The sequence below is a fragment of the Ptychodera flava genome, chromosome 12, assembly GCF_041260155.1.
Source record: "Ptychodera flava strain L36383 chromosome 12, AS_Pfla_20210202, whole genome shotgun sequence".
NCBI lineage: Eukaryota > Metazoa > Hemichordata > Enteropneusta > Ptychoderidae > Ptychodera > Ptychodera flava.
In genome coordinates this window covers 6,578,453-6,594,291 of record NC_091939.1, presented here as the reverse complement: position 1 = coordinate 6,594,291, position 15,839 = coordinate 6,578,453, and the positions used below count along the sequence as shown (strand labels likewise).

General features: G+C 36.3%; 2 protein-coding genes across 2 annotated transcripts; both read right to left on the bottom strand.

The window, feature by feature from the left end:
• Positions 1-369: 369 nt before the first annotated feature.
• LOC139146011 (L-xylulose reductase-like) lies at positions 370-8,621 on the bottom strand. The gene is made up of 6 exons (XM_070717459.1): positions 8,567-8,621; positions 7,907-7,947; positions 6,592-6,661; positions 5,493-5,529; positions 4,190-4,253; positions 370-1,114 (listed from the first exon to the last, which is right to left on the bottom strand). Exons 1-6 carry the CDS (start codon positions 8,619-8,621, stop codon positions 956-958), a joined length of 426 nt encoding a protein of 141 aa, XP_070573560.1. The 3' UTR covers positions 370-955.
• A 573-nt stretch (positions 8,622-9,194) lies between these two features.
• LOC139146010 (uncharacterized) lies at positions 9,195-13,633 on the bottom strand. Its single transcript, XM_070717458.1, has 5 exons — positions 13,530-13,633; positions 12,102-12,241; positions 11,469-11,561; positions 10,848-10,973; positions 9,195-9,362 (listed from the first exon to the last, which is right to left on the bottom strand). Exons 1-5 carry the CDS (start codon positions 13,564-13,566, stop codon positions 9,195-9,197), a joined length of 564 nt encoding a protein of 187 aa, XP_070573559.1. The 5' UTR covers positions 13,567-13,633.
• Between the last annotated feature and the right edge of the window lie 2,206 nt (positions 13,634-15,839).

Genomic DNA, 15,839 nt, shown 5'->3' with positions numbered 1-15,839 from the left:
GACTGCATGGGGAGGTTTCAGTGAGACAAATAATAAACGTGTGCCGCATCCAAATATGGTCGCCTCCATACAACTACATGATAAATGGTGCATGTACACATTTTAATCTTTACAAATACAACATGGTGCAACCCCCTTAAAGGATGGGAAAGGGATTCCCCCCACTTTGACAAACAATTCGCTGTTTTTCACATAACATGGCAAGATTTTAAAAATGTCGGGAAACTTAACATGAACAAAAATCTGTTCAATTTTTTGCCTATTCCGCCACAAGCAAACGTTGTTGAGGTATAGTAAATGACTATATCGTTCAATATACAGATTGCAATGAATATCTGAGGAAATTAAAGGTACATTGAGGTTGGACAAATTTCGACGAGTTGTAGCTGATGGGCCTTTAATAAGGTAGCAGAAAGATAAGTTGATCATCATTTGGTATTTCCAATGTCTGTATTTAGACATTTTGACGACAGCAATTTAACAAGCGATCCATAGAGCAATCTTTTCATTCAGGTGATTTCTTTAACTTTGAAAGATCGCTCACACAAAGAAATGGTGTAATTTATATTGGATTATCAAGTAAGCTTTAGTCGAGAGAGAAACGGATAATTTGAAGACTGTCATGTAACAGCAGCAACAGCTGAGTAGCTATATTGAAGGCTATAATGGCTACAGTATAGCTTTCCAGATCTTTCCAGAAGGCACAAAAGGTGTAATATGTATTGTTATGATAAATTGATATATTATGTGCGGTTAAGAAGTAGGTACTCCGCAAAGTCTTCTCTTATCCGACTCTCTATTATCATATTTTCTCTTCTTTTCCTTCTTCTCCAGTATCTGTTCTATATCTACAGATGGTATAGTAGTGTAATAAAGTTATTAATCACAGTAGATTGCGCCATTTTGACGTGATGCATGCCTTCCTCAATCACATTGTAATTAAATGTAGATTCTGTTATTGTGGACACAGCGCATGACTCCCTCCATCAATTGGTAGCTGTGTTGCAGTGATGAAGGAGGAATCATCGGATGCAAGGAATGCTATTGCCTTGGCAACCTCATCAACTTGTCCCGGACGACCAAGAGCATGGGTAGTCTTGCTGTGTTCCAAGAACTGCGTGATCAGAAACGAGATACAGCTTTGTCAGTGGCTGAATACAAGTACCCTGGCCAATATGTAGAATTGTTGGACGAGAAAGGACATCAGCTCTCTGAATGTAAGACGGAACTTTCAAAGTAAAGAAAATGTCAGCTTCTTTCCGTACTATCATTTTAAGGTGAAGTACTACGAATTACGTCAAAATTAGGTTGTGGTGTCATTTTCTTGAAACTTTGCACAAATATTCTTGGAAGTTGTGCAAGTGCAAAAATGAAATAAAAAATGGGGGGTCACAACGCTCGTTTCCATGGAAACGGACGTTAAAATGGCGTCGTTAGAAATAAATAAAAATGATATAATTCACTTAAACTAAAGAAAGAAATTATAAAACGCTTAGCAAATGAGTTAATTTTAATAAATACCAAGAATTAAGATCCATATCTATCGAATGTATAGTTTTCATGATGTTTGTAAAGAAATTTTAACATAAGTATCGATTACAAAATGACGATATCGAAATTATATCACTACATAATTTTCGAACTTTCTTCCTCTCGCTTTGAATGGTGTCATTTCGACCAAACTTGGCGAATAAAATCCCGACATAATACCATTTAGTTTACACTTTTAATAAAAGGGTGTCACCAGGCTACTTTTTACAATATCTCCAGGTGAATGGGTAATATGCGCCATGTAATTGGGAGAGAAATGTTAATTTTGCGCTCATATTGAATAAACATAGGGCCAAAGTCCCTGAAGCTACTATAGACATGGATACAAAATTAAGTATTTCCTGACTGTATGAAATTATCTCACTAAGGTCATCCTACGGACAAGTAAACTAAATATTAAAGCTGTCTGACCAGCGGTTTTGAAAGAACAAGCAACTCAAGAGTTGACAGAGCTCTGTTGAGTTATGTAGAGAATAACCTTTTGTGACACGTTGATGAAGAAGGTGGATATCTTTGATTAACATTGAGTTCTGTTTAATAAGTTGAGACTGTACATACTCAGAGAAAGCACACTGAAGAGACAAAGGTTTGAAACTTAAGATTTCAAGGTCATCAAAAGCATTATAAGGAATCATGTTACACTTTCATTGCACTGTTTACACAGATTGCATAATTGCTATAAATAGCACATGAGGAATCTTTATACAGCCCAGCTTTACCATAAAAACCCTATCACTTTGACCACTCTTTTAATTGACCACTCTATTTTTTTCCTCAAAAAGTAATTTTATTTTATCCTTACCAAGTCAACCATAAATGGAAATTAGAACTTTTTCTATCTCTATCTCTATCCCTATCTCTATTGACTATTTTGAGCAATTTCTTTTAGATAACATACAGGGCACAATAAATGACGGTTCAGAATATGTCAAAGTTGGGATTCAGGAAAGTTGCCTTTACATGTTTTAATCCTCCAAGATGGTAAGCATTTCACTATGAACTGTCAAAAAAAGTTGAACTTTCTGATAATTCTACACTAAAATTATTTTGGCTTTGATGATTTCCTAATTAATTCAATTATTTAAAATCATATTAATTATTTTTTTCTGGGTGAATTGATAGGGTTTATACAGTACAAGAATTACATACAATGTAAGTCAAATTTTGACAAAAAAATTCCTTAAAAATACAGATTTGCATATTTCATCACAATTTGAACAAGTCTAAGTTGGGTTACCCCTAGGGACCTGTATACCAAATAACAAAGCTGTCTGACCAGTGGTTATGAAGAAGAAGATTTTTTACCAAAAACACCTTTTTTGGCATTAATTTGCCTATTTTCAACAATATCAAAAAATTAAAAAAAATAGTTTCTCAAACTCGTATTTTTTATCTACACAACAAATATAGAATCAGTAAGTACTGCGGTTCTCAAGATATTTGAGTGGACGGACGCCTCACAAACGGACATACATACATACATACATACATACATACATACATACAGACTGACGACGGACGCCGGACGGATACCCATCCCAATAGCTTCTATAGACTATAGTCTATAGTAGCTAAAAACCAGCTTCCTAGGGGGTCAAAATGTGACAAGGTTAAAGGTCACATGTATTTCTAAGAGACTGGGTCAAAAAATTAGGTAAAAGCGCAATTTCAACAATGACAGGTGATGTTAAATACATGCGCTACAAAATAACCTATTTGCGGCAGGCTGGAGTTAAATCTGCGCAGAAATGTTCTAAAGCGTGTGCGCGTCCGAATTCGTCGCCCTTCACCTTAATTTCAATTTTGTAGTGAAAGTGATACGACCAAGATATGTGACGTAGACACTGATATTAACCCATTTTGTTGTTTCTCAAAAAGTGAAAGGCAAAGTAATCCGACGTGAAAAATTTACAGACAATGCCATTCAAAATCTTATTTAGAAGAAACCGGAAAAAGACTAATGGATTATCTTGACTACAAGTGTGATATAAGATTATGCAAGTGCCATGTGAAATTTCTACGAATCCCTTAAACAGTGTATGAAAGCAATGCGGTAAGTGGTTTCTAAGATAGAAAAGTTACCAAAATTTAGAGAATTACCCCTTAAAATATAAATGAGGCATTGTTTAGGTCATTCGAACAACATACCGACTTTTACGAAGAAGATAGTTTTTGTCAGATTATTTAACAGAAATAAGGAGCAGTTCTCAACCAGAAGTGAACTGATTACAATGTTCCAATGTGTGGGTATGTAGATTGTACGAAGATATCTGTACATTGACACTCTCTTTTTTATGAAAACTTGGCATCGACAAATTACCACCTACTTCAATGTGAATGAGTTCATAGGCGATGGCAGAAGAACTATTTAGATTACTTCATTAAGGGCATTTGTCAGCCAATCAGTCAAGAATATTATATGATAGTCATTACCTTCCTCAGACAACTTTTGCATTTTATACGCACATTTCGATTAGGTCATCATTATAACCTGGGGCCCTATCGTACGTTTACGTAACTCAAATTTTAGGTGTTATTTCACAGTATAAATGATATCATTGACACAAAATATATTTTAGTACTTACTCTGTACCGTAAATATCATCAATAAGGAGATGCATGAATACTAACTTCTTACCTTTTTGTACTCTACATAGTCCATTCCAGCACGTTTGTGAATCTCTGTCACGATTACACCTGGGCTATAAGAGAATGATGGAAAACGTAGTTGTTACTAGTCGGACTTTTGATCGCCTACAACAACAATGGCGATGTTGTAGGTGGGTCGTGATAGATGGCTGTACAGTTTACTGAAATCTAATTACATTGCATTGTCTTAAACTTTATGATAAAAGTTCTCATACTCCAAGCTAAGTTAGCTATTCTGCATAATGTGCATATACAACGATCTGATTAAATGAAAAGCATATAACTTCATAAGGAGAACATTATTGGATTCGCCGTTATACGACCATACTACGCTTGTCAACACTTATAGCTGTCCTACATTGCAAACTGCAAACACAAATTGCGGGAAAATTTCCGAAGATCATACTGTAATTGTAGTAAACTGATAATTCCCTATAATCTCGAAACATTACACGAACCTAGCGACTCCTTCAGTAATTAAACAGGTTTATTTCTTTGTTTCTGAAAGTATGATATGCTAAGAAACTCTGTTAAAGGTGCAGATTTAAAATTCATACACCTCTGCAATGTGGCAATAATTAATGGCAGATGTAAAATCCATAGACCTCTGCAATGTGACAATAATTTTGTGACAATGTCAAAGACGTGCCATGATAAGTATTTGACAAAACAGATTTGTTGAAATTCAAACAGTGCACTTTGAGCAGAGACGTAGCAATGTCAAGAAACTGTAACCAGATAATTTTTATTCTGATTTATTATGAGGTATCTTAAACAATTGATATTTTGATTAGGAAATAAGAGCAGCTTGCAAAAGCCCAAAAGCAATATGTTTTTCTTCCTGTCCAGCAGCTAGGCATATTGGCTTATCTAAACTCTCCACTTGGTATATCTCCTTGATCATGGCTTAAATTGTCCTGTCTAACTACAAAGCTTCCTATATTTCAACCACAGGATTGTTCTCACCCTCGAAACATCCTTGCAAATAAATGAATGTTCCTTCATCTCACATGTTTTGCATTTTCCCTGAGTGTCTGTCCCTCTTTCAACCAGTTAACAAGAAGAACGTAGTCTCTTAATATACTTTTGAACATCGTTTTGCCACACACTGCTCTTCTAGTGGTCTCTGTTTATGACATTCATGTATATTGAATTTCTTACATGAGATTCCGTACGAAATGTGACGTAACCGTAAATCACAACAAGGCAAACGTAACAAGGGTTTGAAGAAGCTCAAACGGTGCATTTTAATCGAGACTCTGATGACCATTGAGCAAAGCAACATTACTTACTTGATAGAATTTACTCTGATCTGCTTTGAGGCGAGTTCTGCAATGAAAACAGCAGAATAATGTGTCAAATGAAGGAACAACCAGTACAATAATATAATACTTTGACAGTTTTTAAACACCTGTTCATACTTGGCTTTTGAACATTTTTATTAGATACCATCTAAAATTTAAGAATAAAAACTCGGGGTGACCCTGCATTGATAAAAGTCGCTCGATGGTTTAGGTGGTTCAGAAATTGTCTTGCCAATTTTTTAAATATTAGACCAAACAACATTTTGACGAGATTTTTGTTTTTGACGAAGTCAAACATGTATTTGAATTTTGTTAAGACAATTTAAAAACTTGAGTTACTGATACATTTTGTAATTAACACGTTTATTCGTTTATTTACTTATTTATTATTTATTTAATTTAATAGGTAGTTAATTAAATGGTTATTCATTTACTTGTTGACATGAACATCAAAAGGTAGGTGCAAGTAAAAGTGTCGTTTTCTGTACTGTCACAATCTTAAAGTTAAGTTTCAGAGGGAATGTATACAATGTACATGTTAATGTGCTGAACAAACCAAGTGCTATACAATCAATAAACTTGTGTACTCACAAATTACTTTACGGTTACTGGAATGGTCTACTCACCAATTGCTTTACAGATACTGATTGGTCTACTTACCAATTGCTATACGGTTAATGAATTGGTCTACTCACCAATTGCTATACAGTTACTGAATTGGTCTACTCACCAATTGCTATACGGTTACTGAATTGGTCTACTCACCAATTGCTTTACTGTTACTGAATTGGTCTACTCACCAATTGCTATATAGTTACTGAATTGGTCTACTCACCAATTGCTATACAGTTACTGAATTGGTCTACTCACCAATTGCTATACAGTTACTGAATTGGTCTACTCACCAATTGCTATATAGTTACTGAATTGGTCTACTCACCAATTGCTATACAGTTACTGAATTGGTCTACTCACCAATTGCTATACAGTTACTGAATTGGTCTACTGATCTACTCACCAATTGCTATACGTTACTGAATTGGTCTATTCACCAATTGCTATAGAGTTAGTGAACTGGTCTACTCACCGATTGTTATACAGTTGGTAAACTGGTCTACGGCAGCCTTTGACATGTTGTAAACCAATACACCAGGAGACTGGAATAGATCATTTGCATGAAACTTATGTAAGATAAATGTTGAAACTTATATAATATTAATGCCAATGTTCAAATGTTCTTCCAAGGCACATCACAATAATTGTTTATTGGCTGAAAGTTTGACATCTTAATGAAAGTATTGCATTGATGTACAATGAAGAGCCCCAATGCCTTGAACTGTCAACCCCTGCCTAATCATACGGCTAGTTTTCAATCGGGTTCGAACCCACAACATACGGCATCAGTCGCCTAGCGGAGAGGCCTAATCATCTAAGTTCTGCCGTGGAAAAATACACTGCTTAATCTTTAAGAAGTCAATAAAAGTGATCTGCAAGATTTTGCCAGTCAGACAAATACAGTTGATCAGATTGAGAAATATAAACTGGGATGTTTTTGAAATTTAATTTTGTAGTTAATAGAACATAATATTAAGAGTAACAGTATCAAAACTGGTAGTGAAAATATTATATTTTTGGATTAACAAAAAAAGTTGTGTACTCCCCTCGAACAAGGATAAAAGAGGTTAACTTATAGCATTGACCTGAAAATTCCCTCTCGTTAAGGTACAGATTGTTTCTCACTTTTTTTTTTCGAAAATGACTGAAAAAATTAAGGGATAACAAATTTTTAAAAAGTGGCATATCAAGACAAAGACGTTGAATGAGGTGTGTTACTATGTACATGCTGTAGTCCTTTGTTATCCCGTTATAAAAAGGACTACATCATGGAGCAAGTAACACACCTCATTCAACGTCTTCATCTTGATTTGTAAATTTGCGGTCAAGTGGTTTTCATTTTTGCATTGATATACGCAAAAATACAGTTACCGGTTAACAGTTTCAGAACTATTAACCAACTGGTTAATAGGTCTGTCAACTATTATCTAGATACGTTTGAAGCGTCGTCTATGCTTCTTCGCACTCTACGGCGGTGTCGCGAAAGTGGAAAAACTTCATTTTGCAGTCAGAAAATTGATGAGGCACTTCACAAACTGCGTATTCACCGGCCATAGTTGAATATTAACAGCATATGCTTGCTGCGCCTCAGGACTTTTGTCGCCCGAAACAGTTTGTTTCTCTTGAGCAATGACCTCGCGAAACACTGCCTTTTCATGGTGTGACTCAAAGACCCTTTAGGAAAACAAATTACTGGTGTTACTCTCAAGAACAGTCAATATAAGCATACAATAACGAGAGATTGACTGGATGGTCTTTTGGTGAAATCGGAAAATAGCTAGACTCACCGGTCGCATACTATTTACACTGGATACATTGACGATGGAACCTGGAGAAAAAAGATAACATTTTTGTTGTAGAACACTTTCAGTCTCATTAAACGGAAAAAATGCAAATTTTTCTTTCTTCTCATGCATGTATACCATAAAGAGCTTATGTCCATATACATGTGTCAGAATGTACGTGTTCCCCCTATAAAAACTTAAAAACTGCTGCATGTATCACCTTGATGTTTGGTGTGAATATGCATCATGATAAGAGATAAAACATTCTTCATGATATTAGACAAGAAATACAAGACGTAAATTTGAAAATGGTAAAATAAATTAAAGACTTAAGGCAATACCGAAGGATTCAAAGCGCGCGTTGGTTGCTATCGCTGGCAACAGTCCAAACGCGCACTTTTGCACGTGCAAAATCTTACGGTTCCGTTGTTTTCTATGGATATTCTACTCCTGGTATTTTGAAAATGCTCAAAATCTTTCAACTCTCTCAAATGTAAACCAATTTAGCTGATTTTTTGTAGGATTATTGAAGTGATAGGTGAGAATTTAGATAAGCATGCGTTTCTAAAAATTCCAGACAGTCTATGAGATATCACCGTAAAACCCTTCAAAATTTCACAAAACGACACAGTAGATATTTTCCTATTCAAAAATCATTTGTACCTGAACCAGGGCTCGAAATTAAATTTTTCGCCTGGAAGTCCACTTGGACTACCATTTTCTGAAGTTGGTAGTCCAGTGACAATGGCTGGTAGTCCATACATATTTTAGTTTAGGGATATTGTTTTTCATTAACTAGACAAGAAAAAGGCAATTTTCAAGATTCTGCCTATGAAGTGGATTTTCTAGCCATTTGATGTGAATACTTTAAGCCCCCCCCCCCAAAAAAAACCCCAAAAATTCCGGTCCGTGACATTCAGCAAAAGTATGGAAATCCGGTCACGACATGCGACATGCGACTTCAAAACTGCGACCTGCGTCCTGCGAGTAGCCACCACTTTAGAAAACAACATATCCTATAACAACATGCTTGTTGAAGTAGGCCTATCAAAACAAATTTTATTCATGAAAATCGGTGATCAGTTGAGCATAGTCCCTTTGAAACCGGACTTTGAAAGCAACCGAACAACATGTAGGCCAACACAGCTATGTCATCGGAGCTCATCTACACCACCTATCACTGATATTACTTGTGACTGCTTTTCATACTCTCACTAAACACCAATTAGGCCTAAAATCATGGATCAGGTCGTGATCTCGTAGGTCGCAGTTTCAAACTCGCAGGTGGCAGCTAGGCCAGAGCACCCGGAAGTCGCAGGTCACAGTTTGACAAACACGCAGGACGCAGGTCGCAGTTTTGAAGTCGCATGTCGCACGTCGTGACCGGATTTTCATAGCAAAAGTGATGCGGCGACGCGATTTTCTTATTTTCCCTTTTTTTAACAATGCTGGTTTGGCACTATTGATGCAACAGATATTGTCTTTTATCACTGGCTGCATAATACTGCCGCTTTCTGTTTAGCATTTTGGACATGCAAACAGGGATATCAAGGATAGCTTTACAGATCAGTACGTAACCCCCAAAAATGCCATGACGCGCAGGTTCTGAAATGATGCACGCGGTGACCAGAAACGATTGTCTTTGGGCCTAATGGACAACAGTGATGCTCAAACGTTTGGTGATATTTTGACAACTTGTTTCATTCTCAGAGTTGAATGAAAATTGTGATAGTCGTCATGACAACGACTACGACCTCAGCACGTCGAGACTAGACATACCGTAGCAGTGCTAAAAATAAACAATGGGCTTTCTGTAGGGAGGGCGCATATTGCCCGTGATTGATACATTATAATCAAAATGCAATGGAAATGCGTTTTCATTGACCATCACTTCCAATGCCTGTCATTCAAGTACGTCAGTTCAGATATTTGATATTGCACGCCAAGCACTGACTGAATTTTATGTCCTGGTCTTTGGTAGTCCGTGTTGGCTACCATTTCATGGATTTTGGTAGCCCCAGGGCAAAGTTGGTAGTCTGTGGACGCGGGACTACCGCTAATTTCGAGCCCTGTGAACAGATAACCTAATCCATACTAGAGGTTCTCAACAGGTATCTCATGTGTTACATTCTGAAACTTTGGAAAATTTGGTGAAAATTTGTAGGAGCTGAAACGTTTTAAAGTAGAGCTGTGAAAATTTGTATATGAGTGACGTCACTGATCAATCGCACGACAAACCTGCGTCTTTTGGAATTGTATGGTTCTGTAAATCTTTATTATGCAAAGAAAACCATGAAAACTTTGCATTTTGATTGATTTGGGAAATTGCCCTTAGCAACCGTTGCTTAGCAATTTGAATCCTTCGGTATCGCCTTAAAGAAAATGCCGGCAAAAGTATTACATTTGCTATAACGAGTCCAACAGATGTCCTGATTTCGATTTTTTCAAATTGATATAAATTTTTATACATGTACATAACATTTTAAGAACCGTTTTCATCTTAATAAACAACTCTTGTACTTGTACATGTTTCGAAGCTTTCAACTTTAGTTTGTAGTTTCCTTACTTATGATCTCATTCAGATTTGTTAAAATATGAAAACGTTAAATTTGTATACGTTAAATTTCGATTTAATAATCTCATTTTCGGTAAAATGGTTGTCTCCTCATAAACCGTTGTTTGAGTGCTTTTACTTTGTATTACTTTGTACTTTGTATTCATAAGTGGCAGGGATAACTTCAGTTAGATTTATTCAAATGATGGCGAGGTCGTCATAGAAATACATGTACATGTACACATTTATTACAGTTTTAATTACAAAAATTGTTATCATATTCTCGTAAGACCAGCATGTGTTTCACTTGCTGTGGTTCATGGTACAAAACACTGCCATGAAGCGCATGAAAGCCATTGTAACGTAATTAGATTTTAGATGAAGGTATACCTTTGGTCTTATAGCTAGCATTGTAATGTGGAACATAGATCTCACATTGATGTTCATAATAGCGTCAAACTGCTCCAGGGATGTTGTTTCTATGCTTCCTATCAAAGCAATACCAGCATTATTTATCTTGAAAAGAAACAAGTATTTAGATATTTTAGTAACTTGCTGTTTCCAGGCACCACCAATACATCTGATTTCACCAAAATCTATCCTTTTTAATCCTTTTATCCAGTAGGTGTGGATAGATCCAGGCGAAAAACAAAGGTTTGCTTTGTGAATATCACTGCTTGAAGGGGTTGGAAGCATATACAATTCTCACATATTAATGTGACCATGCTGTAATGAAAAGATGGTGTGCAAGTATATTACCTCATTATCAAATCCTGAAAATTACAAACTAAAATGAAAACAAATGTGAAAAATGATGTCTCTTGAATTCTGTTTTATGTTGAGGACATCTTGTTCGTGCAATTGGAGATGTAAAAATCTGTGAAATGTATCGTTAATTTATGAAAATCACGGACATTTTCAAACAAAGCCATAACATGCACAAAGTGTACGTTGCAGGTGTAGAAGACCACATGCAGTTTAAATATTAAGTAATTACAACGGCAGACTCACTAGAGAATCCAGGCGACCAAAATATTTGATGGTTTTCTCCACAGCAGCTTTGCAGTCCTCTTCTTTGGAAAGATCACCTTGGATTAGTAGGATCTAATGAAAACATGTTATAAGCAATATTGTCATGATGGCAAAACAGAAAAACAAGTAGCCTGCAGTCACTCATGCTTCCTGAGTTTACAGCTGCTCTGTTTATACCGGTTATGGTCACAAAAATGGTCGATCTTTGTCATCAGGTCATCATGAAGCTGCCAGGACGACCAATACCCAGGTTTAAATGCTTTTGTTTGTTCTCAATCGTAAGTACAGCTCAGACTCAACACCTAACTTAACGCTTTCAGAACCGAAATGTATGTGACAATGAACAGCTAGCGATGAACTATACTTAGGAAACATGCTGCTGCCAACATCTGCAAACTACACATACATTGTTATTTGCTAAACTTCAAATTGTTAGTCTATAATTATGTAAATTCTTGCAAGAACTTAATGCTATCAAAGAATGTGCTCATTTGCCTTAAAATAAGTTTACACAGACTAGTCCTATTCATAAAGGAATTCGCCTTTGAACTTGTTCTTCAGTAACTATCACAAACATTGAAGAATGCTAATAAAGAATCTTAAAGACTGTACCTTGTCCTTTGGTAGTCCATTAGCTTCACACTGTTTACCAGTTTTCTCCAAGTTTTCTTTATTTCGTCCACACAACGCAAGGTAGCAACCTAGTGATGCAAAGTGTGTGGCAGTTCCGGCACCTATACCAGAACTTGCACCTGAAAATGAATATATTGTACATAACAGTTAAAACAAATGCCAAACTTGCTAAGAAAGTATTTATAATAAACTCTTTGTATTTTCGTAAATTGTTACTATAGGCTATCTTGGAGAGTATATCAGTCCAGCTATCTTGGAGAGTATATCAGTCCCGCACGCGCTAGATAGCTGGTACTCAGAATGGTACTAAATATAGACAACAAAAGATTGACTTAATTATACGGATGTCTTCTTTTACATCACGTTTTATGGTCGCCTTGACTTTAACCCTAACAATAAAATAATATTACTTTCATATTTTTGAGATTTGTACATAATTTCATATAAGTTGTTACGGTAAAACAATTTCGATAAAAACATCATCTCAGGAGTAAACCAATTTAAAATACTCAAAGCTGACATAAGACACTACATGTGGTCCAATTTAAGACTCCTGGGGCGATTCACTTTTCAGTAAACGGAAACTTTAGGTGATCACTGTGTAAAAAATTACAAAATTGTCACTTTCGCCACGGTTTTGAAGGCGATCTTGACTTTTGACGTTGTCGACTATGGTACTAAAATAGAGTCCATATGCTAATGAGTAATTATATAACTATTTGAATTGTATCCAGATATTTCTTGAAGGTCGAGATATCCCATGTTTTATCGGATGAGCATTCCTATAAACTACTACCCTGGTTATTATGACAATAGCTCCTCAAAACCGCACCCGTCGCTGATATGATTGCAGTTAACTTGATTCCGGTAGAAGGATATTTTTTATATGCTTTGTGCCGTTATAAAGTGCTCGGTAGAGACGACGATGGTAGTTTAGCCATAAATCTATATGGTCGACACATGTATTCAAAACACGTCTATTTTTCAAACTGGCCGCGACGTGTGACGGATTTGAGGAAGGGCTCAATGCTTGACTTCTGGCCCGGTGCCATACAGATGGATGAAGGATAAGAAACCTCGTTAATTAACATTTGTCAGCTAAATTTATTGTACAATATTTATTATTTTATTTATAGTACATGTATCTGATCATTTGCATATTATGCATGTAATTTCGACTAATCAACTGTTCCCGGGAAAGGGGTTGATCACGATAAGAATAGAGGAAGACCCAACATATCACTGTAGATTACAGATTCTACATCTAGAGTACCGAAACTTTAGCGTAAAATGTGCTGAGTGCCTGCGCTTTCAGCCATATGACTCGCATCGCCAGGAAAGCACGGAAAAATCTGTGAGCATCTACACTTACGAAAATGGTATAGTGTAAGCCTAGGTCACGCTTACCTGTAATCAGTGCAACCTTTTCTCTCAAGGAACCCATTGTAAACACGAGGTAATTGCCTGCAGCTCGTTTAGCAACTCGTCGCCAGTCTCCTCGCTAAAGCAGGTGAGGCGCATGCGTGAACAGCTGACCATATTGACAAGCCACATATTAATAAAGGGCAATTCCGAATATTTCATAGAGACATGTTTGTTATTTGGATATTGCTTCAAAGCATGAGTACCTTGTGAAAGGCGAATTTTTTGTAGTTCATCGCTGGATTTCACAAATGAAAGACTCCAACACCATTGGACCGACACCAACAGATACTTTAACTTCTTTTCTCACAACAATGTTACTGCGACAAATGCGTATTTTACACTTCTATCTTTTAGTGCAATATGAGAGTTAAGACTTAACAAAAGGCTGTTTAAGGATTATGAAACAAATATTTGTTTGCATAAATTATATATGACGATTCTTTTCATGTGTGACAGTAGTTTGAAAATACTTTGAAAAGGTCATGTTTATTTTGTATACGCTTATAGCTGTCAATCAGAGGATATATTTGACAGTACAAGTATAATCAAATTTATTTATACTGTTACTTTAATTCCAAGGGTCCATATTTGACTAAAAGCGGATTCCAAGATCGGTACCCTCTTTTCGGAGAAGTCTGTATTCGATGGCTCATAGACTTTCAAAAGACGGGTATTGGCGCTCCATTTTTCATAGCGGTCCTTTTTGCAATTGAAATTGGGAGTACGGCAAGTGGCTATTGCGCAGCTTCTCAGAAGCTTTAATTCAATTGATGGGCTGAAGCTCATTTTTCTTATTGGATCATTTCAATACAGCCAACCATACAGGAAGAGAATATCTCAAGTTTCAGACTTCCAATCCGCGATAACACATGATTTATTTGCAAATGAAACAAGGTAGATATTGGAGGTCGACCCGACATGCTTTACAGAAATAAAATCCTATTTAGCAAAAGCTGCATAAATCAATTTTCAGGCAATTGTTAAATAAGTAAGACTTCAGTGGAACTTTGTAAGCTTAGGGCACAGGAAAGAGTTGTCGTCATAGCAACGGTTGTACTGTTCACAATCAGTGCCTTCAGTCACATTGTTGGCACGGAGACTGCAAAGAAAGTTAAGGAAATGAATTATTTGTTTGAAGAGGAAAAAATCAATGCACACTTTTAATTTTCTCTCCACTGGCTGTCTAGAAACACATTCAAAACAAAATGCTTTTGTTTCTGTTTTCATTATAACATAGTCACGATAGTTACCACTATAACAGGAGCTTTCGTTCTACACGTGGATGGTGAATGGGTGACATGGTGTTTTGCAGCTTTGTTCCCTTTATAATTCTAATGGAATGCTTTCCAGGTAAGCGCAGCTTGCAATGGGAAATATCACAACTTTATGAATGAAGAAGATTTCGATGAAACTCCTTATTGTTTATGGGTGTATACAACGGCTCAAGTATGCTCTTGACAAGAGAGGCAACGCCGATCGGCGTCTTTTCTATGTTCTGCATTCCACACAAAGACAAATTGTTGCATTCAGCAAACACGAATTAATAGTACAACGAAGCATTACAGTGTTTGGAAATCTTCTCATAATGACCAATGCTTCGAATTCATTTCGTTTGTGAATAAAATCAAATTTTTGAATTGTCTATTGAAACCTTTACTGACGTCATGCTATATTTTCCCACAAGTGTAGCTTACAGTTTTTGTATATTAAAATATCAATGTATCAATGGCGTCACTTACGAACCAATACCACTCAAACGTTTTCACATTTCATGACAGTTCTGGGCTATCAAGGTCAGAATACTTTCGGATGCGCACATCCAAGCTGGCATGACGTAGAATCTGATTGTTTCAAGTACTTCAGCCATCCAAAACACTGGCTTGCAGCTCATTCGGACTGCGTGTCAAAGGGAGGAACTCTAGCCATTTTTGATGAACCTTCTCAATTTGGATATTTTACAAGTAGGTTGATAGATTCAGTGAATTACTACTCCACTGTTCATTTCTTAACTTTATTGCATCAAATGATAAGATACGCTAACACGTCCGAGACCAGAGTAAGTAAACGCTTTGATTTGATCGTGTTACCTTTTTACATTGTTCAAATCTTATTCTTACTTTAAGATTTTCGAATGACATCATCCCAGAAAAGAACAACGAAATTTCCAAAGATGTCAAATGAGAGATTTTACACAAACTAGAGTATAAATTTGAAACTGTCAGACCAGCGGTCATAGAGAACACCGTCTTTTTCATTAACATATGATCAAGTCTTCCTTTGGCACATTACGTA